Raw genomic sequence first — 27,989 nt, 5'->3', positions numbered from 1 at the left:
TTAAAAAATCTTAATCCTTCCAATAATTATCAGCTGCTGAAGTTGAGTTGGTGTTTTCTGTCTGACAACAGTGCTCTCTGCTGACACCTCTGCATGTCTCAGGAACTGCACAGAGTAGAAGAGGTTTGCTATGGGGATTTGCTTCTACTCTGTGCAGTTCCTGAGACACGTGTCCTCAGAGAGCACTTCAGCAGCTCATAAGTACTGAAAGGATTAAGATTTTTTTAATAGAAGTAATTTACAAATCTGTTTAACTTTCTGGCACCAGTTGATTTATACTAATTTTTTTTTCCAGAGGAGTACCCCTTTAATGTTGTTTCCTATTAATTACACACTTAGAGGTATACTGGAAAATTATACTAACCCATGTGTCAGATGTAATCGTCAAATCCAGTCCACGGCTTATAATGGCAGAGATACCTGTCAATCAAAACCTGCAGACTATATAAGACCCAAATTCCATATGGGGACTGCTATATACTGCTACTGAAGAAGGGGACCCCCCCAAAAAAACGCGTTTAGCATTGCTGTATATACCCCAATATCACCAGACCACCTGTATATGAACTTTAGGGTAGTTTCTAATCTGCAGTTACAAATCCTGCGCATCAAATCTGCGCAGGATCTTGTACGCGTAAACGTACCCTAAAGGGGTACTCCGGCCCTAAGACATCTTATCCCCTATAAAAAGGATAGGGGATGTCTGATCGCGGGGGTCCTGCCACTGGGGCAATCTCTCATGCAGCACCCATCTGTCTCAGCTGCAGGGAGCCTTAATCGCTGTGTCTGAAGACTCACGACCACGGGGCCGGAGAATCGTGACGCAACGACTCCGCCCCCTTTTGACGTCACGCCCGCCCCCTCAATGCAAGCCTATGGGAGGGGGCGTGACGCCCCCTCCCATAGGCTTGCATTGAGGGGGCGGCTGTTATGCCCCTCCCATAGGCTTGCATTGACGGGGTGTGACTTTACAAGGGGGTGTGGCTTGATGTCATGACTCTGCCCCCTAGTGATGAAACGCCCTGTCCCCTCAATGCAAGCCTATGGGAGGAGGCGTGACAGCTGCCCCCTCAATGCAAGTCTATGGGAGGAGGCGTGACAGCCGCCCCCTCAATGCAAGCCTATGGGGAGGAGGCGTGACAGCCGCCCCCTCAATGCAAGCCTATGGGAGGAGGCGTGACAGCTGCCCCCTCAATGCAAGTCTATGGGAGGAGGCGTGACAGCCGCCCCCTCAATGCAAGCCTATGGGAGGGGGCGTCACGCCCCCTCCCACAGGCTTGCATTGAGGAGGGCGGGGAGTGACATCACAAGGGGGCGGAGTCGTGACGTCACTAAACCCCCGACCCCGTGGTTGCAAGTCTTCAGACACGGAGCGGTCATCGCTCCGTGCAGCTGAGACAGGTGGGGTGCTGCATGAGAGATTGCGGGGGTCCCCAGTGGCCGGACCCCCACGATCAGACATCTTATCCCCTATCCTTTGGATAGGGGATAAAACATCTTAGGGCCGGCGGGTGGCGAGTGGTGCGGCGCACCTTATCTATATATTCATAGTCTACTAGTGACTGTTCATTTTCAACGATTGAACCATAACTCCTACAGGTGGTCTTAAAGGAGTACTCCGGTGTTTTTTTGTTTTTTTTTTAACCCTCTGTGCCCCGGCTGCCAAGCGAAACAAAACAAACTTTAACTCACCTTCCTACCTTAATATCCAAGTGGAAACAGCTCACCTCCGGACTGTTAGCACCCGTGGATAAGTTTTGGATAAGATTCTTTTATGTTCAGGTAAGTTTTGTGTTTTTATCCTTGCTTTGAATATTTTGCCACCTATCCTGGTTGTTACGTGCTCAGATGTAGTAGATATCTCTGGTCATTCTAAAATTCGCAGGTGTGAACAGGTACTGAGGAATTGTACGGCTGCCATTACATTCCTGGTTTTAGATTTATCAGAATCCAGTACGGATTTTCCATGTGTTCGTTTGCAACATGATCATGTGATCGAATGGTTTTAGTACTTAAAAGTGTATTGTATCACTGTTTAATTACTCTATGACTAAGCGCTAACATGCGAAACGCGTCAGAGTTATACGTGTATTTGCTGCCTCCAATAAAGTATACCCTTGGAACTTACCTGGATGCTGGATATTTCTTCTCTGCACCTTCCTACGTTTCCCCCCCCCCCCCCCCCATTGCGTTGATATCGATGTCCCGTTCTCCGGTCCCCGACTTCTTCCGCTTCCTGTAAGGCGAAGAGTCACGTGACGCTCAGCGTATCACTGGCCGCAGCAGTGTCCCTCTGCGGACGGTGATACGCTGAGCGTCACGTGACTCTTCGAAGAAGTCAGGGACCGGAGAACGGGACATCGATATCAGCGCAATGGGGGGGGGGGGGGAACGTAGGAAGGAGAGTTAAAGCTTGCTTTGCTTTGCAGCCGGGGCACAGAGGGTTAAAAAAAAATTAAACTTAATTTAGAATAAATAATATTTCGCCATATCCTACCAGTCTTTATTAAGAGATATATATATATATATATATATATATATATATATATATATAACTTAACACAAGGGGAAAAAGGGGTGGATTATAATTTTTGATAGTTTGGGGGGCTTTCATTTTATATATATATATTTTCAAAAGTTTTTTTATGCGTCCCATAAGGTTCTTTTTATAAGAAATCAGTGGATTGCTTATACTGATCAATGCTATTTCATTGGACAGCATTAATCAGTTAGATCAGTGCTCTGCCTGTTTTAGGTGAAACAATATGGCTGGTACACAGGTCTTCCGAAGGTCCCAATCCGCCATATTAACTGATCGACACCCTGCGACTGCATTGCAGGGGCACCAATCAGACTACCTAAAACCACGCCGCATGTTATTTGGCCCTATGAATGCAGCGCTATTGATCACAATATTAAAGGGTTACTCCGCTCCCCAGCATTCGCAAAATTCCACCTCGCACCGGAACATTGAATTCCTGAACGCTGTGTGTGGGCTTCCGCCCGCCCCCTCGAGACGTCATGGTCTGCCCCATCAATGAAAGTCTATGGGAAGGGGGCGTGACGGCCGTCACGCCCCCCCTCCCATAGACTTTCATTGAGGGGGCGGGACGTGATGTCACATGACGGGCGTGACGTAACGAGGGGGCGGGCGTGAACACGGAAGCCCACACACAGCGCTCAGGAACTCAATGTTCCGGACGCTGGGGAGCGGAGTAACCCTTTAAAAGGGATAAACAACCAACATCAATGTGATCGCTGATAGCAGCCGGAACCTGATGTGAGCTCTGATGCAAACAATGCACTTTTGGGCGGGGCTTTGCAGCAAAAAGTGGGCAGGGCCACTGCAGCTCACCAGATTCACTATAATTTACACCAGTAGTGGGCGTACGTTATCTGGCATGGGTTTTTAAGGCTTCTACGTGGGATGCACAGGGTCGCCATACCGGTAGAAGTCGCTCTCCGGGTCGCTGTGTCGGAGCTGGAATGGCAGTCGGGGCGTCTTGCAATCCTGCGGTAACAGGTCGTCCGGGAGGGCCGGAGAGGGCGGTCGCTGGGGGAGGGGCTCGCTTTCCTCCACCTTTATTCCTTCCACCGGTTGCTGGTTCTGGGTCTGAGCGGCGGCGATGAGACCTCGCAGTTTGCGGTTGTGCTGGATGAGCTGGATGGTGTGTATGGTGAGGCTGCAGGGCTCCGAGGGGATGTCCAGCATGGTGGTGGCCCGGGGCCGGTTGGCAGACGGCTGGTGCAGCGGGGGCTCCTGCATCTCCACCGTGCGAAACTCCCTCTGCAGGAGGTCAAAGGAATTGCGGCTGGCCTGCCCGGCGGGCACCGGGATCTCTCCCCAGTATCGCATCATTTTTTTTATAAGAGGTCGGGGGATCGTCCAATACTCAGAGACCTACACTAAGCCCATGGATGAAGAATGGTGCAGGTTACCATGGTGATCCAGGAGATAACAGAGGAGCGGCCGCCGTCATTTACCTGTGAGACAAAAGAGACAACACATCATTATTATCCACTTATCAAGCGAGGATATTTACATGGGACTGTACGTAGGAGGAGTCTGAGGGGAGTATTTACATGGGACTGTACGTAGGAGGAGTCTGAGGGGAGTATTTACATGGGACTGTACGTAGGAGGAGTCTGAGGGGAGTATTTACATGGGACTGTACGTAGGAGGAGTCTGAGGGGAGTATTTACATGGGACTGTACGTAGGAGGAGTCTGAGGGGAGTATTTACATGGGACTGTACGTAGGAGGAGTCTGAGGGGAGTATTTACATGGGACTGTACGTAGGAGGAGTCTGAGGGGAGTATTTACATGGGACTGTACGTAGGAGGAGTCTGAGGGGAGTATTTACATGGGACTGTACGTAGGAGGAGTCTGAGGGGAGTATTTACATGGGACTGTACGTAGGAGGAGTCTGAGGGGAGTATTTACATGGGACTGTACGTAGGAGGAGTCTGAGGGGAGTATTTACATGGGACTGTACGTAGGAGGAGTCTGAGGGGAGTATTTACATGGGACTGTACGTAGGAGGAGTCTGAGGGGAGTATTTACATGGGACTGTACGTAGGAGGAGTCTGAGGGGAGTATTTACATGGGACTGTACGTAGGAGGAGTCTGAGGGGAGTATTTACATGGGACTGTACGTAGGAGGAGTCTGAGGGGAGTATTTACATGGGACTGTACGTAGGAGGAGTCTGAGGGGAGTATTTACATGGGACTGTACGTAGGAGGAGTCTGAGGGGAGTATTTACATGGGACTGTACGTAGGAGGAGTCTGAGGGGAGTATTTACATGGGACTGTACGTAGGAGGAGTCTGAGGGGAGTATTTACATGGGACTGTACGTAGGAGGAGTCTGAGGGGAGTATTTACATGGGACTGTACGTAGGAGGAGTCTGAGGGGAGTATTTACATGGGACTGTACGTAGGAGGAGTCTGAGGGGAGTATTTACATGGGACTGTACGTAGGAGGAGTCTGAGGGGAGTATTTACATGGGACTGTACGTAGGAGGAGTCTGAGGGGAGTATTTACATGGGACTGTACGTAGGAGGAGTCTGAGGGGAGTATTTACATGGGACTGTACGTAGGAGGAGTCTGAGGGGAGTATTTACATGGGACTGTACGTAGGAGGAGTCTGAGGGGAGTATTTACATGGGACTGTATGTAGGAGGAGTCTGAGGGGAGTATTTACATGGGACTGTATGTAGGAGGAGTCTGAGGGGAGTATTTACATGGGACTGTATGTAGGAGGAGTCTGAGGGGAGTATTTACATGGGACTGTATGTAGGAGGAGTCTGAGGGGAGTATTTACATGGGACTGTATGTAGGAGGAGTCTGAGGGGAGTATTTACATGGGACTGTATGTAGGAGGAGTCTGAGGGGAGTATTTACATGGGACTGTATATAGGAGGAGTCTGAGGGGAGTATTTACATGGGACTGTATGTAGGAGGAGTCTGAGGGGAGTATTTACATGGGACTGTATGTAGGAGGAGTCTGAGGGGAGTATTTACATGGGACTGTATGTAGGAGGAGTCTGAGGGGAGTATTTACATGGGACTGTATGTAGGAGGAGTCTGAGGGGAGTATTTACATGGGACTGTATGTAGGAGGAGTCTGAGGGGAGTATTTACATGGGACTGTATGTAGGAGGAGTCTGAGGGGAGTATTTACATGGGACTGTATGTAGGAGGAGTCTGAGGGGAGTATTTACATGGGACTGTATGTAGGAGGAGTCTGAGGGGAGTATTTTCATGGGACTGTATGTAGGAGGAGTCTGAGGGGAGTATTTTCATGGGACTGTATGTAGGAGGAGTCTGAGGGGAGTATTTTCATGGGACTGTATGTAGGAGGAGTCTGAGGGGAGTATTTTCATGGGACTGTATGTAGGAGGAGTCTGAGGGGAGTATTTACATGGGACTGTATGTAGGAGGAGTCTGAGGGGAGTATTTACATGGGACTAGGGATGCCCCGATACCAATACTAGGCAGAGAAGTGACTGGAAATACCGGATTATATCCAGCAATGGACGAGTGGAAGCAAAGAAGTAAAAAGCCAGGTAGGTGAATTCAACATTCGCAGCGAAACGCGTTACATCCTTGTTGAACAAACCTACCTGTGTTTTTAGTTGCTGCTTCTTTGCTTCCACTCGTCCATTGCTGGATATAATCCGGTATTTCCAGTCACTTCTTTGCCTTCTATCTCCCAGGATTTTCTTACTTTCTTCATGCTCGGTCCATTGTTGTGTATGAACTCACACAACCTAATCTAGTAAGTGACTGTGGATTGTTCCCTCCCCCACCGCTCTCATCCGGAGGTTCTACACACGGAGCCAATTCTATCTTTCTCTTTCCGATACCAATACTGGACTTATACACAAGAACTTGTACTCGCACAAATGTCCCCGATACCTAATCCGATACCTGACGGAGACTCCCGCTGGCAGGTATCATGGTGATGCAGAAAGCCGACAGCACTCTCCGCGCAAAGCAACTCCAAGGTATGCAGCGCACTCAGCAGCGTCACAGCCAGGACCTGCATTAACTCTTAAACGCCGCGATCAATGTTGAAGGCGGCATCTAAATGTCCTGAGATTGACTGCTGGATAGCTCCGGGATCGGAATCATCTTGGTGAACTCACGATGTCCCAACCAGCTGTGAGGACGGCCGGAGGTCCCTTACCCTGCTCCATTAGTAAGGAGCGCTGATAACACTGATGAGTGCTATGCTGTGGCATAGCATTGATCAGTGTATGCAATCTACAGATTGCATGTAATGGTCCTCTATGGGGAGTTAAAAATTGTGAAAAAAAATGTGTAAAAAATTGTAAATAATTTTTTTTCGAAATTTGAATTACCCTCTTTTCAAAAAGTTTAAATAAAAACTTTAAAAAAATTATATATATTAATATAAAAAAAGCCCTTTCTCTTATAAAAGCTAAAAAAAAAAAAAAAAATACCTTTTTCCCATTAGAGAACAAAAGAATAACACAAAAAAAAACTGTCACGTGACAATGAACAAAAAGTAATAGTAGTTGGTATAAGCGAGTACTTAAAAGTATCAGTACTTGTATTCTGTCAAAAATGGTATCAGGACATCTCTGGGGCTGGATGCAAGAGGGTGAGGGGGAACGGAGTGATGGTGTTTACATGGGACTGCATGTAGGAGGGACCTTAAGGGAGGGGAGTAATGTTTTTTAGGGACTGTATGTTGGAGAAGGCCGAGGGTAAGGAAAGGGATGGTATTTACATAGGACTGATATTATTCATATTGGACTATATATATATAGGAGAAGGCCGAGGGTACGGAAAGGGATGGTATTTACATAGGACTGATATTATTCATATTGGACTATATATATAGGAGAAGGCTGAGGGGTGTTATGCTATTTACATGGGACTGTATGTAGGAGGAGGCTGAAGGGGAGTGATGTTATTTACATGGGACTGTATGTAGGAGAGGAGTGATGTTATTTACATGGGACTGTATGTAGGAGAGGAGTGATGTTATTTACATGGGACTGTATGTAGGAGGGGAGTGATGTTATTTACATGGGACTGTATGTAGGAGGGGAGTGATGTTCTTTACATGGGACTGTATGTAGGAGAGGAGTGATGTTATTTACATGGGACTGTATGTAGGAGGGGAGTGATGTTATTAACATGGGACTGTATGTAGGAGGAGCTGAGGGTAGTGGTTGTATTTGCATGGGACTGTATGTAGAAGGAGGCTGAAGGGGGTGAAGTTATTTGCATGGGACTGTATGTAGGAGGGGAGTGATGTTATTTACATGGGACTGTATGTGGGAGGGGCTAAAGGGGAGTGATGTTATTTACATGGGACTGTATGTAGGAGGAGCTAAAGGGAGTGATGTTATTTACATGGGACTGTATGTAGGAGGAGCTAAAGGGAGTGATGTTATTTACATGGAACTGTATGTGGGAGAGGAGTGATGTTATTTACATGGGACTGTATGTAGGAGGGGCTAAAGGGGAGTGATGTTATTTACATGGGACTGTATGTAGGAGGGGAGTGATGATATTTACATGGGACTGTATGTGGGAGAGGAGTGATGTTATTTACATGGGACTGTATGTAGAAGGAGGCTGAAGGGGGTGATGTTATTTACATGGGACTGTATGTAGAAGGAGGCTGAAGGGGGTGATGTTATTTACATGGGACTGTATGTAGGAGGTGCTGAGAGTAGTGGTTGTATTTACATGGGACTGCAAAAGGCTAAAGGGAGGGAATTTAGTTTTGCATATGTGACAAGATCGGGCAGGTGATACTTATGCGGTCTCTCAGGCTGTTCATGCTGGGACTTGTAGTTCTTTCATACATCCCTGTTCTACACTTATCCTTGTAACATTATTAAAAATAATCTACACAGCAGCGCCCCCTCCCACCACCCGGACATCCCGCTCACCGGCTCCGCCGACTTCGTGTCTTGTGTAGTCGTTCCCAGTCGGTAAATGTCACTGGCAGGGCCTCAAAGCAGAGTAAACGGTAAATCTCAAAGGGCTAAAGGACCTTTGATGATGTCATGGTCATGTGATCAGCAAACATGCGGGGAAGAATAAAGTCCTCGTTCAGCACTTCCTGTCATGTGACCTCACTGAAGGTCCTTTAGCCACTAACATTTAGTTACCCTCTCGTCACATCCATCCCGTGCGGTTGACTGATCACATGACTTTGACGTCACCAAAGGTCCTATAACTGCTGATATTTTCAACGTCTGTTCCATTTGTAACCAATCACGTGACTGTGACATCAAAGGTCCTAAAACTATTAATATTTACAACACGTATTCCATTTGTAACTGGTCACATGACTGTGACATCACCAAAGGTCCTACAGTTCCTAGGATGTTGCCCCTGCATATCAGGTATGTGGGACTTGTAGTGCCTTTTGTTTTTATACTACTTTATTTTATTTTTTTTGATACCCAGGCAGGATTTCTGAGCAGTGGATGTCAGAATGAGTGAGCAGCAAAAGAGAGAGATTTATGAGCCAAATACAGAAGCTAGCTAGACACATAAAAAAGACATGTAAAGCATCTGCATGACCTAGTGCAGTGGTCTCCAACCTGAGGACCTCCAGATGTTGCAAAACTACAACTCCCAGCATGCCCGGACAGCCGTTGGCTGTCCGGGCATGCTGGGAATTGTAGTTTTGCAACATCTGGAGGTTCGCAAGTTGGAGACCACTGACCTAGTGAGTAACATATATTTTCAACAAAGTCTCCTCCAAGAAGGACGCTCTGAATGTGGATCTGATGGCGTCCATGGTTACCAGGGAATCCCAACCCTTGTGATGGACACTCTCATCCTTCTTGGTGTTGTTTCAGTCTTCTCTCTATTTTCCTCTCATTTGCAGGATTGCTCAGGCCTTTGCCCCTCTAGGACAATCCGTGCTCTCAAGGACAGCTTTTCCATCAGAGACTTGGAGCATTAGAGCATTACCTCTGGGTAAAGGAAGAATTTGAGATTTTGTGTAGCCTGGATGACCAGAGTGTGGAGGTAATGCATCGCAGTGTGTACGGTATTCACTACATCGCATGTCTGTCAGACGTTCTCCCATATGTGATTCTGCTCAGTCCTTATTGTTTTCCCTCAGGTCCAGGACTCTCACAGCTGAAGTTTTCCAATGAAGTACAATGGTCCTTATCACCAATGACCGACCAAGGATGGACGATGCCAGAAACCACATGTCTGGGAGGATATTAGACCTCACCCTGGAGATAATCTACTGGATCACTGGAGAGGTGAGAGGTCACATGACGTCTTATCTCTATAATAAAACAGGGAAATGTCTGGAGAGGTGAGAGGTCACATGACGTCTTATCTCTATAATAAAACAGGGAAATGTCTGGAGAGGTGAGAGGTCACATGACGTCTTATCTCTATAATAAAACAAGGAAATGTCTGGAGAGGTGAGAGGTCACATGACGTCTTATCTCTATAATAAAACAGGGAAATGTCTGGAGAGGTGAGAGGTCACATGACGTCTTATCTCTATAATAAAACAGGGAAATGTCTGGAGAGGTGAGAGGTCACATGACGTCTTATCTCTATAATAAAACGGAAATGTCTGGAGAGGTGAGAGGTCACATGGCGTCTTATCTCTATAATAAAACAGGGAAATGTCTGGAGAGGTGAGAGGTCACATGACGTCTTATCTCTATAATAAAACAGGGAAATGTCTGGAGAGGTGAGAGGTCACATGACGTCTTATCTCTATAATAAAACAGGGAAATGTCTGGAGAGGTGAGAGGTCACATGACGTCTTATCTCTATAATAAAACAGGGAAATGTCTGGAGAGGTGTCGGATTCTTAGTGTCTGTAGTGATCAGTGTCTCCCCATACACAGGATTACACAGTAGTGAAGAAGTCGTCTGGTGAGTGTGTGACCCCCCGTGTGTCAGGAGGGCGGGGCAGGATTCAGAGCCCCGCCCCCGAGGAGCCTCCACCTCATTCACTGATACATGAGCAGAAGATCCTAGAACTTACCTCCAGGATCACTGAGCTGCTGACTGGAGAGGTGAGCGCTGCTGGGAATGCTGGGACATTATACAATAAGGGAGGTGTCTGGAGGATGACGGGATCATTGTGTGTGTCAGGTTCCTATAAGGTGTCAGGATGTCGCTGTCTATTTCTCCATGGAGGAGTGGGAGTATTTAGAAGGACACAAGGATCTGTACGCAGACATAGTCATGATGGAGGATCAGCAGCCCCTCACATCACCACTGGGTAAGAGGAGACCTTCCCTGATTGGAGAGAAGAGATCATGTGATCATCACATATAGACAATGGATTCAGTCACTGTCTTTATTTCCTATAGATGGATCCAGTCAGAGAAATCCCCCAGAGAGATGTCCCCGTCCTCTATATTCCCAGGATTGTAAAGAGGAAGAGCAGAATGTCCCTGTGGATCAGTCGGTCATATATAATATACAGGTCAGTCATATATAATATACAGGTCATATATATAATATACAGGTCAGTCATATATAATATACAGGTCATATATATAATAATATACAGGTCAGATATATAATATACAGGTCTGTCTTGGCCCCAGAAGTCATTTTACCCTGATTAGAAGATAAATTTGTCTCCTTTCCCTTTTCTCTTGTCTTCTATGTTGGATCCTCGCAGGAAAGTGATGGAGGAACAATGGATGGACCGGATGTCTTGGTGTCAGTGGATGGTAAGAGCCGCCCGTAAATCCTCGTTCTACCCTATGGCTGTGTTCACACATTGTAAGATGAAAGAAACACTGTAAATCATATTTTTCCAAAGATTTTAATAAAACGCACAGTAATTATTTCCCATGAATATCTCCACCACATTTTATCACCAGTCCGGCATTTATGGCGCCAGCTTCATCACCATACGAGGGCAGGATCGTAACATCTGTGGGGAAATGTGCTGCAGGATGTTATATAGGACCTGTATCCTCCATGAGGAGAGGGATTTAGGAGTAATTATTTCAGAAGACTTAAAGGAAGGAAGACAATGAAATAGAGCAGCAGGAAACGCTAGCAGAATGCCTGGATGTATAGGGAGAGGTATAAGCAGTAGAGGTAAGTGCTCATGGGTGTATAGGGAGAGATATAAGCAGTAGAGGGAAGTGCTCATGCCGCTGTACAGAACACTGGTGAGACCTCACTTGGAGTATTGTGCGCAGTACTGGAGGCCGTATCTCCAGAAGGATATAGATTCTCTAGAGAGAGTTCAGAGAAGATACTAAACTAGTTCATGGATTACAGGATAAAACTTACCAGGAAAGGTTAAAGGACCTTAACATGTATAGAAGAAACAAGAGACAGAGGGAGATGATAGAGACTTTATATACATAAAGGGAATCAACACGGTAAAGGAGGAGAAGAGATTTATAGAGGAGAAAAGCTACCACGAGGGCATAGTTTTAAATTAGAGGGGAAAGGTTTCTGCAGTAATATCAGGAAGTATTACTTTACTGAGAGAGTAGTGGATGCATGGAATAGTCTTCCTGCAGAAATGGTCGCTGCAAATACAGTGAAGGAGTTTAAACATGCATGGGATAAGCATAAGGCTATCCTTCATATAAGATAGGGATAGGTATAAGGCTATCCTTCATATAAGATAGAGATAGGTATAAGGCTATCCTTCATATAAGATAGAGATAGGTATAAGGCTATCCTTCATATAAGATAGGGATAGGTATAAGGCTATCCTTCATATAAGATAGGGATAGGTATAAGGCTATCCTTCATATAAGATAGGGATAGGTATAAGGCTATCCTTCATACAAGATAGAGATAGGTATAAGGCTATCCTTCATATAAGATAGAGATAGGTATAAGGCTATCCTTCATATAAGATAGGGATAGGTATAAGGCTATTCTTCATATAAGATAGAGATAGGTATAAGGCTATCCTTCATATAAGATAGGGATAGGCATAAGGCTATCCTTCATATAAGATAGGGATAGGTATAAGGCTATCCTTCATATAAGATAGGGATAAGCATAAGGCTATACTTCATATAAGATAGAGATAGGTATAAGGTTATCCTTCATATAAGATAGGGATAGGCATAAGGCTATCCTTCATATAAGATAGAGATAGGTATAAGGCTATCCTTCATATAAGATAGAGATAGGTATAAGGCTATCCTTCATATAAGATAGGGATAAGCATAAGGCTATACTTCATATAAGATAGAGATAGGTATAAGGTTATCCTTCATATAAGATAGGGATAGGTATAACACTATCCTTCATATAAGATAGGGATAGGTATAAGGCTATTCTTCATATAAGATAGAGATAGGTATAAGGCTATCCTTCATATAAGATAGAGATAGGTATAAGGCTATCCTTCATATAAGATAGGGATAGGTATAAGGCTATCCTTCATATAAGATAGGGATAGGTATAAGGCTATCCTTCATATAAGATAGAGATAGGTATAAGGCTATCCTTCATATAAGATAGGGATAGGTATAAGGCTATCCTTCATATAAGAGAGGGATAAGCATAAGTCTATTCTTCATATAAGATAGGGATAGGTATAAGGCTATCCTTCATATAAGATAGGGATAGGTATAAGGCTATCCTTCATATAAGATAGAGATAGGTATAAGGCTATCCTTCATATAAGATAGGGATAGGTATAAGGCTATCCTTCATATAAGATAGGGCCAGGGACTATTGATGGGATTCAGATTATTGGGCAGACTAGATGGGCCAAATGGTTCTTATCTGCCGACACATTCTATGTTTCTATGTATCCCAAACGTATCTCTTATTGTATCTAGGCCACAGGGGCCCAACAAGGTACTAGAGCCTCCATGTATCCCAGCCGTATCTCATCTTGTATACAGTCCAGACCAGTGTTTCCCAAGCAAGGTGCCTCCAGCTGTTGCAAAACTACAACTTTCAGCATGCCCGGACAGCCTTTGGCTGTCCGGGCATGCTGGGAGTTGTAGCTTGCAACAGCAGGAGGCAACCTGGTTGGGAAACGCTGGTCTAGAGGCACCCAACAGGGCACTAGAGCCTCCATGTATCCCAACCGTATCTCATCTTGTATCCAGGCTCGATGTCTCCTTTCCTTCTAAATTCCAATAACTCTATAGAAAAACCAAAATACCCCCCAAAACATTTCCTATAGTGGACAAGCATCGGGCAGGAGGAATCTTAGACTCTTCCACCGATACCGCCGGTCACCAGGAACCTTCCTCTCATTGATCACCGATCAGCAAAGAAAGGACTGAAAAGAGGCCTTTGATGGATGGAAGAGTTAATAGAGATAAATGTCTGTTCATTTGTCTGTTCAGAATGTGGTAAATCTTTTCCCATGAAATGTGATCTGGTTTCACATCAGAAAATTCACACAGAAGAAATACCATATACGTGTTCAGAATGTGGGAAATGTTTTACCCAAAGATAAAGTATTCTACAACCAACATAGGCTGCTGCAAGTAAATTCTGCACGGAATAATTCAAAGCAGGATTTCCTAGTGTGTATGGGCCCTAAGTCCTCTGCTGCTCCAGCTCTGCCATCCTTTTGTTACTTTGAGTGATACATTGATTCTTTGCTCAGATATGTTGTTATTTTGCCTTTTCTCTATATGTCTGATTGTGGGAGGGAAATTAAAAAAAATTTTTCTTTTCCCAGGCGACACCTGTATGAGCGGTTTCCATGGACGTCCCCATTTATCTCCCTATTATGAAGGAGAAGATAACAATACCACACAAGCTAAGGTAATAAGTTCTGACGTCCCTTTAGACAGCAGTGATCTATCCACCGATACCGCCGGTCAACGCGAACCGTCTTCTCATCGATCTCCGATCAGCAAAGAAAGAACTAAAAAGAGGCCTTTGATGGATGAAGGAGTTAATAGAGATAAAAGTCCATTTGTCTGTTCAGAATGTGGGAAATCTTTTCCCATGAAATGTAATCTTGTTTCACATCAGAAAATTCACGCAGAAGAAATACCATATACATGTTCAGAATGTGGGAAATGTTTTACCCAAAGATCAAGCATTCTTAAACACCGGAGATCTCACTCAAGGAAGAGGCCGTATTTATGTACAATATGTGGGAAATGTTTTAACTATAAATCAGTTCTTGTTGACCATCTAAAAATTCACACAGGTGAAAAGCCGTTTACTTGTACCGAATGTGGAAAATCTTTCAGTCAAAAAGCACATCTTAGGTTACATCAAAGAACTCACACAGGGGAGAAGCCGTTTCCATGTCCTAATTGTGGAAAGTGTTTTGTTAAGAAATCTGATCTTCTGGCACATCAAAGATGTCACACAGGGGAGAGGCCATTTTCATGTTCCGAATGTGGGAAATGTTTTACCTGGAAAACAAGTCTCATTCAGCATCAGAAAATTCACACTGGAGAGAAGTCATTTTCATGTCCTGAATGTGGGAAATGTTTTAGTCAGAAATCAAATCTTACAACACATATAAGGATACACGTAGGGGAGAAGCCATTTTCATGTTCAGAATGTGAAAAACGGTTTAATACTAAATCACGTCTTGTTGAACACCAGAGAACTCACACAGGGGAGAAGCCATTTTCATGTCCTGAATGTGGTAAATGTTTTAGTAATAAACCCAGTCTTATTACCCATCGAAGAGTTCACTTAGGGTAGAAGCCATTTTCATGTTCTACTCTGTGTATATTCAAAGGCAGTGAATGCTAAAGGGGGCGATACTGAGGAGTGCCGGAATGATCCAGGGGCAGTAGTAGCCTCAGATCCAAATGTTTTTTTTTTTTAACAGAAATAAATGGGCGGTGGAAACATAAAGGTAAAAGAGAAGATTTGTTTAAAAACTGTTCATACGTTTCTTCTGTTGTATAATATAGGGTTAAAGTCGTAATTATCACCTTATTCTGCAAATAAACATAAAATGCAAAATAACCGAGCAGTGGTCAAGTCTCAACTGTGGCAAGCGGTTAAAGGGTTACTCCACTGCTAGACGTCTTTTCCCCTATCCAAAGGATAGGGGATAACATGTCTGATCGTGGGGGTCCCGGGTTCTTGCGGCAATGGTCGTGACGTCCAGCCCCGCCCCTCCATTCATGTCTATGGGAGAGGGCGTGTCAGCCGACACGCCCCCTCCCATAGACATGAATGGAGGGGGGGGCGGGGTGTGACTTCACTAGGGGTGTGGCCCGGAGCACCAGAGTACCCCTTTAACAAAAGTGCAATAAGGATCTAAATATTTTAATACCTTTGATGTCTCCAGATGATGGCCCCGCCCACAAAGCAAAATGTATTATTATTGTTTCAATAAAACAGCGATTTAAAATGTGATTATTTTTATAAATATTTTTGGGCACATTTCTGTTTTTCTAGTAAAGAAAACATACCAGAGCTGGTATAGACTCTATAAGCTAAGACCTATACCTGTGTGCAGATGTAAGTTTTAGTAAATATGGTGGGTGTGCAAGGCCCATTCCCCTACTCATTAGGCCCCACCAGCTGAGTTGGCGAGGGCAGTATATACCCCAAAAAATCCAAAAAATAAAAAACTAAATCGGCATAAATGAAAGTCTTCCCCAATATGTATGTATACATGTGTATGTAGGCAGGTGTAGCAGAGCTGTGTGTGGGTATGTAGGGTACCAGTAAGAATATAGCTGCAGCGGGTGAAATACGTCTTATTCACATCACCATTTTTCTCACTAAATATAGTTTCCGGTGCTATTGACATAAAATTCTGGTAACCACCCTAATAATCCATTTGTTAGTATTGACTGCTTCAATACGCCTCTTGTATGGAGACACTAGTGCCCTGCATTGTTCTGAAGGTATTTTGGCCCATTCTTTCACACAGTCTACAAATCCTGAAGGTTCCGCGGGCCTCTTCTATGAATCGTGATCTTTAGTTATTTCCATAGATTTTTTTAATGGTATACAAGTCATGTGATCGGCCATTGTAGTAGCTCTGATTTCTTTCTATGAAACCATTTGATAATGTTTTTTCCTGTGTGTTTGGGATCATTGTCTTGTTTCATCTTCATCATCCTGGTAGATGGCAGCAGATTTTTGTTACAATGTCTCGGTAAATTTGCACATTCATCCTTCCTTCAGTTTATGTGAAGTTGGCCAGAACCATTTGCTGATAAGCTGCCCCCACCATGATGTTTCCATCTCCAACCTGCACTGTTGGTGTTTTTAGGGTGATGTGCGGCCATTTCTCCCCCATACAAGGTTTGTTTTATGGCACCTAACAGTTCTCTGACTGCACAATATTCCAGGATTTCACCGGCTTTTCCAAATGTGGTGCAGCAAACTTTACACAAGCTTTACCATTATTTATATTCAAAATGGAGTCTTGTGTGGTGAGCGTGCATACAGGCCGTAGTGGAGTGTGGTGAGTGTGCATACAGGCCATGGCGGTGTTTGCTGAGCATACATGCAGGCCATGGCGGTGTGTGATGAGCGTGCATACAGGCCATGGTGAGCGTGCATACAGGCCATGGCGGTGTCTGGTGAGCGTGCATACAGGCCATGGCGGTGTCTGGTGAGCGTGCATACAGGCCATGGCGGTGTGTGGTGAGCGTGCATACAGGCCATGGCGGTGTGTGGTGAGCGTGCATACAGGCCATGGCGGTGTGTGGTGGGCGTGCATACAGGCCATGGCGTTGTGTGGTGAGCGTGCATACAGACCATGGCGGTGTGATTTGCCTTTGTCCACAGTGCGCAACATTATCCAGAAGTTTGCAACCCATGGCACTGTAGATAATCTCCCTGGGCGTGGACGGAAGAGAAAACTTGATGAAAGGTGTCAACGCAGGATAGTCCGGATGGTGGATAAGCAGCTCCAAACAAGTTCCAAAGATATTCAAGCTGTCCTGCAGGCTCAGGGAGCATCAGTGTCAGCGTGAACTATCCGTCAACATTTAAATGAAATGAAACGCTATGGAGGAGACCCAGGAGGACCCCACTATGGAGGAGACCCAGGAGGACCCCACTATGGAGGAGACCCAGGAGGACCCCACTATGGAGGAGACCCAGGAGGACCCCATATGGAGGAGACCCAGGAGGACCCACTATGGAGGAGACCCAGGAGGACCCCACTATGGAGGAGACCCAGGAGGACCCCACTATGGAGGAGACCCAGGAGGACCCCACTATGGAGGAGACCCAGGAGGACCCCACTGCTAACACAGAGACATAAAAAAGCAAGACTACATTTTACCAAAATGAACCTGAGTAACCAAAATCCTTCTGGGAAAACGTCTTGTGGACAGATGAGGCCAATATAGAGCTTTTTGGTAAAGCAAATCATTCTACTGTTTACCGAAAACGGAATGAGGCCTACAAGGAAAAGAACACAGAACCTACAGTGACATATGGTGGAGGTCAGTGATGTTTTGGGTTGTGTTGCTGCCTCTGGCACTGGGGGCCTTGAATGTGTACAAGACATCATGAAATCTGAGGATTACCAATGGATTTTGGGTCGCACTGTACAGCCCAGTGTCAGAAAGCTGGGTTTGTGTCCAAGATCTTGGGTCTTCCAGCAGGACAATGACCCCAAACATACGTCAAAAAGCACCAGAAATGGATGACAACAAAGCGCTGGAGAGTTCTGAAGTGTCAGCAATGAGTCCAGATCTAAATCCCATTGATCACCTGTGGAGAGATCTTATAATTACTGTTGGGAAAAGGCGCCTTCCAATAAGAGAGACCGGGAGCAGTTTGTAAAGGAAGAGTCCAACATTCCGGCTGAGAGGTGTAAGAAGCTTATTGATGGTTATAGGAAGACACTGATTTCAGTTATTTTTTCTAAAGGGTGTGCAACCAAATATTACATTAAGGGTGCCAATAATTTTGTCCAGACCATTTTTGGAGTTTGGTGACATTATGTCCAAATTGCTTTTTTTTTGTCTCTTTTTTGGTTTAGTTCCAATACACACAAAGGGAATAAATGTGTGTATAGCAAAACATGTGTTACTGCAATCCTTTCCTGTGAGAAATACTTCATTTCCTAGAAAAATTTCAGAGGTGTCAACATTTACGGCCTTGACTGTAGGTGGAATATCAGGTTTTTCAAAATGTGATAGTGACCCTTATGGTAATGGCTCGGACAGCGCCGTTCCATAATATGAACCATAGGTGAATCTGGTGCGTACTCGGTAAGAACGCTCTGCAGTGCTGTGATACCCCTATTTGTTGCCCACCCTACCCTGATAGCACTGGGCTAATGTGAAAATGTTCTTGAGTGGGATGGGGGCCAAGCAGGTGCGCTTTGCAGCGCTGGAATCCCTCCATTTTTGTCCCTCTTTACCCTGACAGCACAGGGATAACTAAGGAGAAGTCCGAAGTGGGGTAGGCACCAAGTGCCTCTTACCGGCAATACCAATATCAGATGAAAAGGTAGTCGCTTCAGGTCACGCTTTCTTCAGACATCGCATCCAGCGGAGTGAATAAAGTTCACTGAGCGCGTGCTCTGCTTCCAAAACTTGCGGTCATGATTACAGTAGTGTGGGTCCTCCAGTTATGCCAAGATTGAGGTATAGATGCGTATAAATTCTGGCTAGACGCGTTTTGGGGAACCACGTTCCCTTTTTCAATAGCTGACAGAAGTAGTTGTATAGATAAACCTTTTATAATGTTTTCATAATTCTCTTCCTAAATGCCTGTGTGGTGAGCCACAGGGTGTGAAGGGGAGGTGTATGGGGCAGATGTTGTAGCCCAGGGGCAGGTGTAACACAGAAGGACCTCACAGCTTGCTGGGACTTGAAGTGACTTTGACAGACTTTAGGACAGCCACGCTGACTATAATAGACTTGACTTGACTGTAGGTAGTGACAGCAGACATAGATGACTTACTGACTTGTGGCTGTAATTTAGGCTTGAGACCTCCAGTGGTGTGGATCGCCCCCCAATTCCCAAAGCAGCGCAATCGCGGTGGTGCGATCCACTGCTGAGGTAGCCTGAGGGCTTACCTTATGTCCTGTGCTTCGGCGCTCAAAATGATAAAGCCTGGCAGGACCAGGCTTTATCAATCGAGCGCAGAGCACACAGATCAATGTGGTTTTATACAACCACATTGATCTGTATGAGGAATCAAATGATTCCTCATAAAAGTCCCCTAAGGGGACTAAAAGTTAAAGAAAAAAAAAAAAAGTTTAAAAACACACACATTAACCCCTTCCTTATTAAAAGTTTAAATCACCCACCTTTTCCCAAATTCCATATAAAAAAAATATAATAAAAATAAACATATGTGGTATCGCCGCGTGTGTACATGTCCGAACTATAAAAATATCTAATTAATTAAACTGCACGGTCAATGGCGTACACGCAAAAAAATTCCAAAGTCTGAAATAGCGTATTTTTGGTCACTTTTTATACCATAAAAAAAAAGGATCAAAAAGTGATCAAAAAGTCCGATCAAAACAAAAAATGGTACCGATTAAAACTTCAGATCACGGCGCAAAAAATGAGCCCTCATACCGCCCTGTACGAATAAAAATAAAAAAGTTATAAGGTTCAGAAGATGACAATTTTAAATGTATTAATCTTCCTGCATGTAGTTATGATTTTTTCCAAAAGTCCGACAAAATCAAACCTATATAAGTAGGGGATCATTTTAATCGTTTGGACCTACAGAATAATGATAAGGTGTAATTTTTACCGAAAAATTTACTACAAAGAAACGGAAGCCCCAAAAGTTACAAAATGGTGTTTTTTCTTCAATTTTGTCGCACAATGATTTTTTTCCCCATTTTGCCGTAGATTTTGGGGTAAAATTACTAATGTCAGTGCAAAGTAGAATTGGTGGCGCAAAAAATAAGCAATGATAGGGATTTTTAGGTGCAAAATTGAAAGGGTTATGATTTTTAAAGAGCACCTATTATCAACTAAACTTTCCCTAATCCCCTCCCCATCTGTCCCTGTCTCTAAATCTATCTATCCTAGCGTTCATTTTAATTCTAAACCCCATAAAAATACCTTTTTATGTTCATCTTCGGTAGCTCAGATAGGAGCGCCTGAGAAGGGAGGAAGTGGGCGGGGCCCGGCAGGCGCGACGTCATCTGAAGCCTTGCCGGGCCGCTTCCGCCCTTCTTCCTGTATGCAGGCGGAGTGCAGGGCAGAGACTGTGTGAGGTGGAATTTTGCACGTTTGCATGGGTCGCAAAATTCCACCTCACACCGGCTCTCCTTGTCAGTGGGGGTAGCCTGACGACGACGCTGGCCGGCAGAGTCAGGAGCGCGCCTGGCAGGGATGCGCGCACATCGCTCACTCCCGCCTGTCTGATTGACAGGCGGGAGCTGCGCTGAGTATCAGATTTCGGACTCAGCCGCCAGGCCGGCGTGAGTCCGAAATCACCAAAAAAGGGACTCCTAGGGAGACCCTTAGTGGTTAAAAGTTTAAACACCAAAAACACATAGAAGAATATATTTTTTTTTTATAGAACCCTATTAGAAAAGTGTTCAATATATTATAAACTATAAAATATGAAAAACATTTTTTGATGAGAGGTAATCTTTAAAACGTGAGGAGGAAAAAATGAGAATGCAAAAACAGAAAAATGCTTGGTTCTTAAAAGGGGTACTCCGGCACTAAGAAATCTTATGCCCTATCCAAAGGATAGGGGATAAGATGCCTGATCGCGGGCAGGGGCGGATCCAGAGTGGAGTCTCGGGAGGGGCACTATTAGAGTATTTTGTGTTGGCGGACAGAAAACAAGATGTTGCTTACGGAACTTACAATATTATTAAATGTATCATACAGTCCTAACCTTGTTTAAGACTCTTAGGCCATGTTCACATGTCAGAATAATTATCAAATATACCAACTGCCGCAGAATGGGAAAGTGCTAAAGAGGTTTTTACCATTTAAAACTACAGCTTCCAGTATGACCTAAGTAGTGGTAAGGGGATGCTGCGAGTTGTTGTTTCACCCATCATTACTGCAGAACTTACAAGTGACTCCAGCTCTGATGGGACACACACAGGAGGATACAGAATGATATCAGTGACTACAGGTGACGTCTTCTCTATAGTGAGGAGAATACACAATGATATCAGTGACTACAGGTGACGTCTCTATAGTGAGGAGAATACACAATGATATCAGTGACTACAGGTGACATCTCTATAGTGAGGAGAATACACAATGATATCAGTGACTACAGGTGACGTCTTCTCTATTGTGAGGAGAATACACAATGATATCAGTGACTACAGGTGACGTCTTCTCTATAGTGAGGAGAATACACAATGATATCAGTGACTACAGGTGACGTCTTCTCTATAGTGAGGAGAATACACAATGATATCAGTGATTACAGGTGACGTCTTCTCTATAGTGAGGAGAATACACAATGATATCAGTGACTACAGGTGACATCTTCTCTATAGTGAGGAGAATGTACAATGATATCAGTGACTACAGGTGACATCTTCTCTATAGTGAGGAGAATGTACAATGATATCAGTGATAACAGGTGACATCTTCTCTATAGTGAGGAGAATACACAATGATATCAGTGACTACAGGTGACGTCTTCTCTATAGTGAGGAGAATACACAATGATATCAGTGACTACAGGTGACATCATCTCTATAGTGAGGAGAATACACAATGATATCAGTGACTACAGGTGACGTCTTCTCTATAGTGAGGAGAATACACAATGATATCAGTGATTACAGGTGACGTCTTCTCTATAGTGAGGAGAATACACAATGATATCAGTGACTACAGGTGACATCTTCTCTATAGTGAGGAGAATGTACAATGATATCAGTGACTACAGGTGACATCTTCTCTATAGTGAGGAGAATGTACAATGATATCAGTGATAACAGGTGACATCTTCTCTGTAGTGAGGAGAATACACAATGATATCAGTGACTACAGGTGACGTCTTCTCTATAGTGAGGAGAATACACAATGATATCAGTGACTACAGGTGACATCATCTCTATAGTGAGGAGAATACACAATGATATCAGTGACTACAGGTGACGTCTTCTCTATAGTGAGGAGAATACACAATGATATCAGTGACTACAGGTGACGTCTTCTCTATAGTGAGGAGAATACACAGTGATATCAGTGACTACAGGTGACATCTTCTCTATAGTGAGGAGAATGTACAATGATATCAGTGATTATAGGTGACGTCTTCTCTATAGTGAGGAGAATACACAATGATATCAGTGACTACAGGTGACGTCTTCTCTATAGTGAGGAGAATACACAATGATATCAGTGTATAGAGAAGATGTCACCTGTAGTCACATTATTTTATGTGAGGGGCGCATGACGGGGGCATTATATGTGAAGGGCGCATGATGGGGGCATTATATATGAGGGGTGCATGATGGAGGCATTATATGTGAGGGGTGCGTGATGGGGGCATTATATGTGAGGGGTGCATTATGGGGCATTATATGTGATGGGCACAGCACAGGGGGCATTATATGTGTGGGGCAAAGCACGGGGCATTATATGTGTGGGGCACAGCACAGGGGGCATTATATGTGTGGAGCACAGCACAGGGGGCATTATATGAAATAATGCCTCCTGTGCTGTGCCCCTCACATATAATGCCCCCTGTGCTGTGTCCCACACATATAATGCCCCCTGTGCTGTGCCCCACACATATAAATTATATGTGTGGGGCACAGGGGGCATTATATGTGAGGGGCACAGCACAGGAGGCATTATTTCATATAATGCCCCCTGTGCTGTGCCCCACACACATAATTTATATGTGTGGGACACAGCACAGGGGGCATTATATGTGTGGGACACAGCACAGGGGGCATTATATGTGAGGGGCACAGCACAGGGGGGCCCCCTGCCATGTGCTCTTCCCATATAATGCCCCCTGTGCTTTGCCCTGTAGCCCCTCACATTAAATATTCCCTTTTTCCAAGTTTTTAAATCCCCCTCCCCCTCCTCTATATAGTTTCCCCAAATCCCCTGGGCCCTGAGCATACTATTCACTACTTACAGTATGCGGGCTGCGGGGACAGGATCTCCGGGCGCCGGCGCGATGATGTGACGTCATCGCGCCGGCCTCTAGTGGATCGCGTCCCCGCAGCTCACACACTGTAATCACAGCGTGTGAAAGTTCAGTGAATGGTGGAGCTGGAGCTTCGGCTCCACCATGCAAGGTGGTGGGGCGGGTTCTGCGTGCGGCAATCTCGGGGGGGGGGGGGGTTGGGGCATTGCCCCGTTGCCCCCCCCCTGGATACGCCACTGATCGCGGGGGTCCCGCTGCTGGGGACCCCCGTGATCTTGCAGGCAGCACCCCGTTAGAATCAGTCCCCGGAGCACGTTCGCCGTTGGCTGTCCGGGCATGCTGGGAGTTGTAGTTTTGCAACATCTGGAGGTCCGCAGGTTGAAGACCACTGATCTAGACCTTGGGCATCAGCCTACTCATTATTTACTGATATTTAGTACCACAAAAGCATCACTAGATGGCGGAGTTGCCCATCACATGCAGCTCTATGTAGGGTATATGGGGGTTAACCATTTCACCGCCTGTCAGGATCTCCGAACAAAAGCAAATAACAATAAATAATAATTATTTTTAATATATTTAAGCACATCAAAAGGCTGGCGTGAACAGGAACCATCAGACCCCATTACAATGAGATGTCCCGCAGACAAAGGACGAATCATCTGCAGATTATATATCAGATTTATTACAGTCCAGAACCAGAGGAGACACAAGATCCCCTGCACCCTATTATACAGAAAATCCCCGAAATATAACCCTCAAAGGGTTAAAATAAGAGGAGGAGCCACGCCTCATGGGGATGATGTCACTGGAAGGGCGGGGCCTCGCAGGATTATACCACAGTTCATTGTATGTCATAGAGGGCTATAGGACCTTTGATGATGTCATGACCATGTGATCAGTCACGTGTGTGGGAGGAGTCAGAATTTACGCTGGATGATTAGATGAACATCTACAATGCAAGTACTATATACTGTATACACACAGCTCTGCAGTATATACTGTATACACACACAGCTCTGTACTATATACTGTATACACACAGCTCTGCACTATATACTGTATACACACAGCTCTGTACTATATACTGTATACACACACAGCTCTGTACTATATACTGTATACACACAGCTCTGCACTATATACTGTATACACACAGCTCTGTACTATATACTGTATACACACAGCTCTGCACTATATACTGTATGCACACAGCTCTGCACTATATACTGTATACACAGCTCTGCACTATATACTGTATACACACAGCTCTGCACTATATACTGTATACACACAGCTCTGCACTATATACTGTATACACACAGCTCTGCACTATATACTGTATACACACAGCTCTGCACTATATACTGTATACACACAGCTCTGCACTATATACTGTATACACACAGCTCTGCACTATATACTGTATACACACAGCTCTGTACTATATACTGTATACACACAGCTCTGTACTATATACTGTATACACACAGCTCTGTACTATATACTGTATACACAGCTCTGCACTATATACTGTATACACACAGCTCTGCAGTATATACTGTATACACACACAGCTCTGTACTATATACTGTATACACACAGCTCTGTACTATATACTGTATACACACAGCTCTGTACTATATACTGTATATACACAGCTCTGTACTATATACTGTATACACACAACTCTGTACTATATACTGTATACACACAGCTCTGTACTATATACTGTATACACACAGCTCTGCAGTATATACTGTATACACACATCTCTGTACTATATACTGTATACACACAGCTCTGCACTATATACTGTACACACACAGCTCTGTACTATATACTGTATACACACAGCTCTGTACTATATACTGTATACACACAGCTCTGTACTATATACTGTATATACACAGCTCTGTACTATATACTGTATACACACAGCTCTGCACTATATACTGTATACACACAGCTCTGTACTATATACTGTATACACACAGCTCTGCACTATATACTGTATACACACGGCTCTGTACTGTATACATACAGCTCTGCACTATATACAGTATACACACAGCTCTGCACTATATACTGTATACACACAGCTCTGCACTATATACTGTATACACACAGCTCTGTACTATATACTGTATACACACAGCTCTGTACTATATATTGTATACACACAGCTCTGCACTATATACTGTATACACACAGCTCTGTACTATATACTGTATATACACAGCTCTGTACTATATACTGTATACACACAGCTCTGCACTATATACTGTATACACACAGCTCTGCACTATATACTGTATACACACAGCTCTGTACTATATACTGTATACACACAGCTCTGTACTATATACTGTATACACTCAGCTCTGCACTATATACTGTATACACTCAGCTCTGCACTATATACTGTATACACACAGCTCTGTACTATATACTGTATACACTCAGCTCTGCACTATATTCTGTATATACACACAGCTCTGTACTATATACTGTATACACACAGCTCTGCACTATATACTGTATACACACAGCTCTGCACTATATACTGTATACACACAGCTCTGTACTATATACAGTATACACACAGCTCTGTACTATATACAGTATACACACAGCTCTGTACTATATACAGTATACACACAGCTCTGCACTATATACTGTATACACACAGCTCTGCACTATATACTGTATACACACAGCTCTGCACTATATACTGTATACACACAGCTCTGCACTATATACTGTATACACACAGCTCTGTACTATATACTGTATACACACAGCTCTGTACTATATACTGTATACACACAGCTCTGTACTATATACTGTATACACACAGCTCTGTACTATATACTGTATACACACAGCTCTGCACTATATACTGTATACACACAGCTCTGCACTATATACTGTATACACACAGCTCTGCACTATATACTGTATACACACAGCTCTGTACTATATACTGTATACACACAGCTCTGCACTATATACTGTATACACACAGCTCTGCACTATATACTGTATACACACGGCTCTGCACTATATACTGTATACACACGGCTCTGCACTATATACTGTATACACACGGCTCTGCACTATATACTGTATACACACGGCTCTGCACTATATACTGTATACACACGGCTCTGTACTATATACTGTATACACACAGCTCTGTACTATATACTGTATACACACAGCTCTGTACTATATACTGTATACACACAGCTCTGTACTATATACTGTATACACACAGCTCTGCACTATATTCTGTATACACAGCTCTGCACTATATACTGTATACACACAGCTCTGCACTATATACTGTATACACACAGCTCTGCACTATATACTGTATACACACAGCTCTGTACTATATATACTGTATGAGATGAACTGATTGTATATAACATTCGGGGTTGGGTCATATATATTGGCTGATCAGGTACTTCCTGTCTCTAAACCAAAGCAGGAAGTGCTGATCCGTCAGGAGGTGCATGTGAGCGCTCGCTTCAGGGGACCTGTCTATATCAGGAACTGTCCAGAGCAGGAGAGGTTTGCTATGGGACTTTGCTCCTACTCTGGACAGTTCCTGAGACAGACTGAGGTGTCAGCAGAGAGCACTGGGGTCAGACAGAAAGGAAATTTCCAGGGGAGTACTCCTTAAAGGGGGTACTCTGCACCCAGACATCTTATCCCCTATCCAAAGAATAGGGGATAAAGTGTCTGATCTTGGGGGTCCCTCGGCTGGGGACCTCAGCAATCTCCGTGCCGGAGGCAGTCATGTCCCCTCCCATAGACTTGCATTGAGGAGGCGTGGCTGTGACATCACAAGCCTCCGCCCCGCATCGTCAGTCATCAGGCACGCAGCAAAGTTCACTCCATACACCGGATGTCTGTGGTGCCGCAGCAGAGATTGCTGGGATAAGGATAGGGGATAAGATGTCAAGGGGAAGAGTTCCCCTTTAACCTGTTAAAGGAGAAGTCTCACGTATAAAGAAAAAATTCCTATAATGCCCTGCAAATAAAACAATAAACAGGACTCAGCTGCCTCCGCTCTCCCGATGTCAGAGAAGTGGAGCAAGATACCGAGTGAGCGGAGGCAGGTGAGTCCTGTTTATTTTTAGATTTTATACATGAGACTTCTCCTTTAAGGGCCGATCAGTGTTGGAGAGTCCACTACTTCTGCTAATGTACCGGGAGGATAAGGATAGGGGGGTATGAGGTTTGTAGTGACCTGCACACTGCAGTAGGGATCCTGTGCACAGCTGTATACACTATATATCACCATATACTCCTCTACAGACAAATCCTCTCCATTGTGAGATATTATTAGTCATTTATAATCCATAAACCAGGAGACATCGCCCCTCATATAAGACGTTCTTCCATATGTGATTCTGCTCAGTCCTTATTGTTTCCCTCAGGTCCAGGACTCTCAGAGCTGACGTTTTCCTAT

The 27,989-nt window shown here is 44.4% G+C and overlaps 2 protein-coding genes across 2 annotated transcripts in view; one reads left to right on the top strand and one right to left on the bottom strand.

The window, feature by feature from the left end:
* The window catches only part of SUPT7L (SPT7 like, STAGA complex subunit gamma), a 69,083-nt gene extending 60,515 nt beyond the window's left edge, over positions 1–8,568 (bottom strand). The window contains exons 1-2 of the mRNA XM_056568620.1: positions 8,436–8,568; positions 3,447–3,984 (exon numbers count right to left, since the gene is read on the bottom strand). Of these exons, the coding sequence (XP_056424595.1) occupies positions 3,447–3,859 (413 nt within the window). The 5' untranslated portion in view covers positions 3,860–3,984; positions 8,436–8,568. The remainder of the gene's footprint in view (positions 1–3,446; positions 3,985–8,435) is intronic.
* A 172-nt stretch (positions 8,569–8,740) lies between these two features.
* The window catches only part of LOC130363182 (zinc finger protein 260-like), a 36,549-nt gene continuing 17,300 nt past the window's right edge, over positions 8,741–27,989 (top strand). Inside the window, exons 1-8 of the mRNA XM_056568623.1 lie at positions 8,741–8,894; positions 9,386–9,528; positions 9,626–9,773; positions 10,380–10,550; positions 10,630–10,759; positions 10,851–10,966; positions 11,168–11,219; positions 14,174–15,158. Coding sequence (XP_056424598.1) covers positions 9,666–9,773; positions 10,380–10,550; positions 10,630–10,759; positions 10,851–10,966; positions 11,168–11,219; positions 14,174–15,158 — 1,562 coding nt within the window. The 5' untranslated portion in view covers positions 8,741–8,894; positions 9,386–9,528; positions 9,626–9,665. The remainder of the gene's footprint in view (positions 8,895–9,385; positions 9,529–9,625; positions 9,774–10,379; positions 10,551–10,629; positions 10,760–10,850; positions 10,967–11,167; positions 11,220–14,173; positions 15,159–27,989) is intronic.

This window comes from Hyla sarda, chromosome 3, assembly GCF_029499605.1.
Source record: "Hyla sarda isolate aHylSar1 chromosome 3, aHylSar1.hap1, whole genome shotgun sequence".
Taxonomy (NCBI): Eukaryota; Metazoa; Chordata; class Amphibia; order Anura; family Hylidae; genus Hyla; species Hyla sarda.
This window is presented reverse-complemented; position numbering and strand designations above follow the sequence as displayed.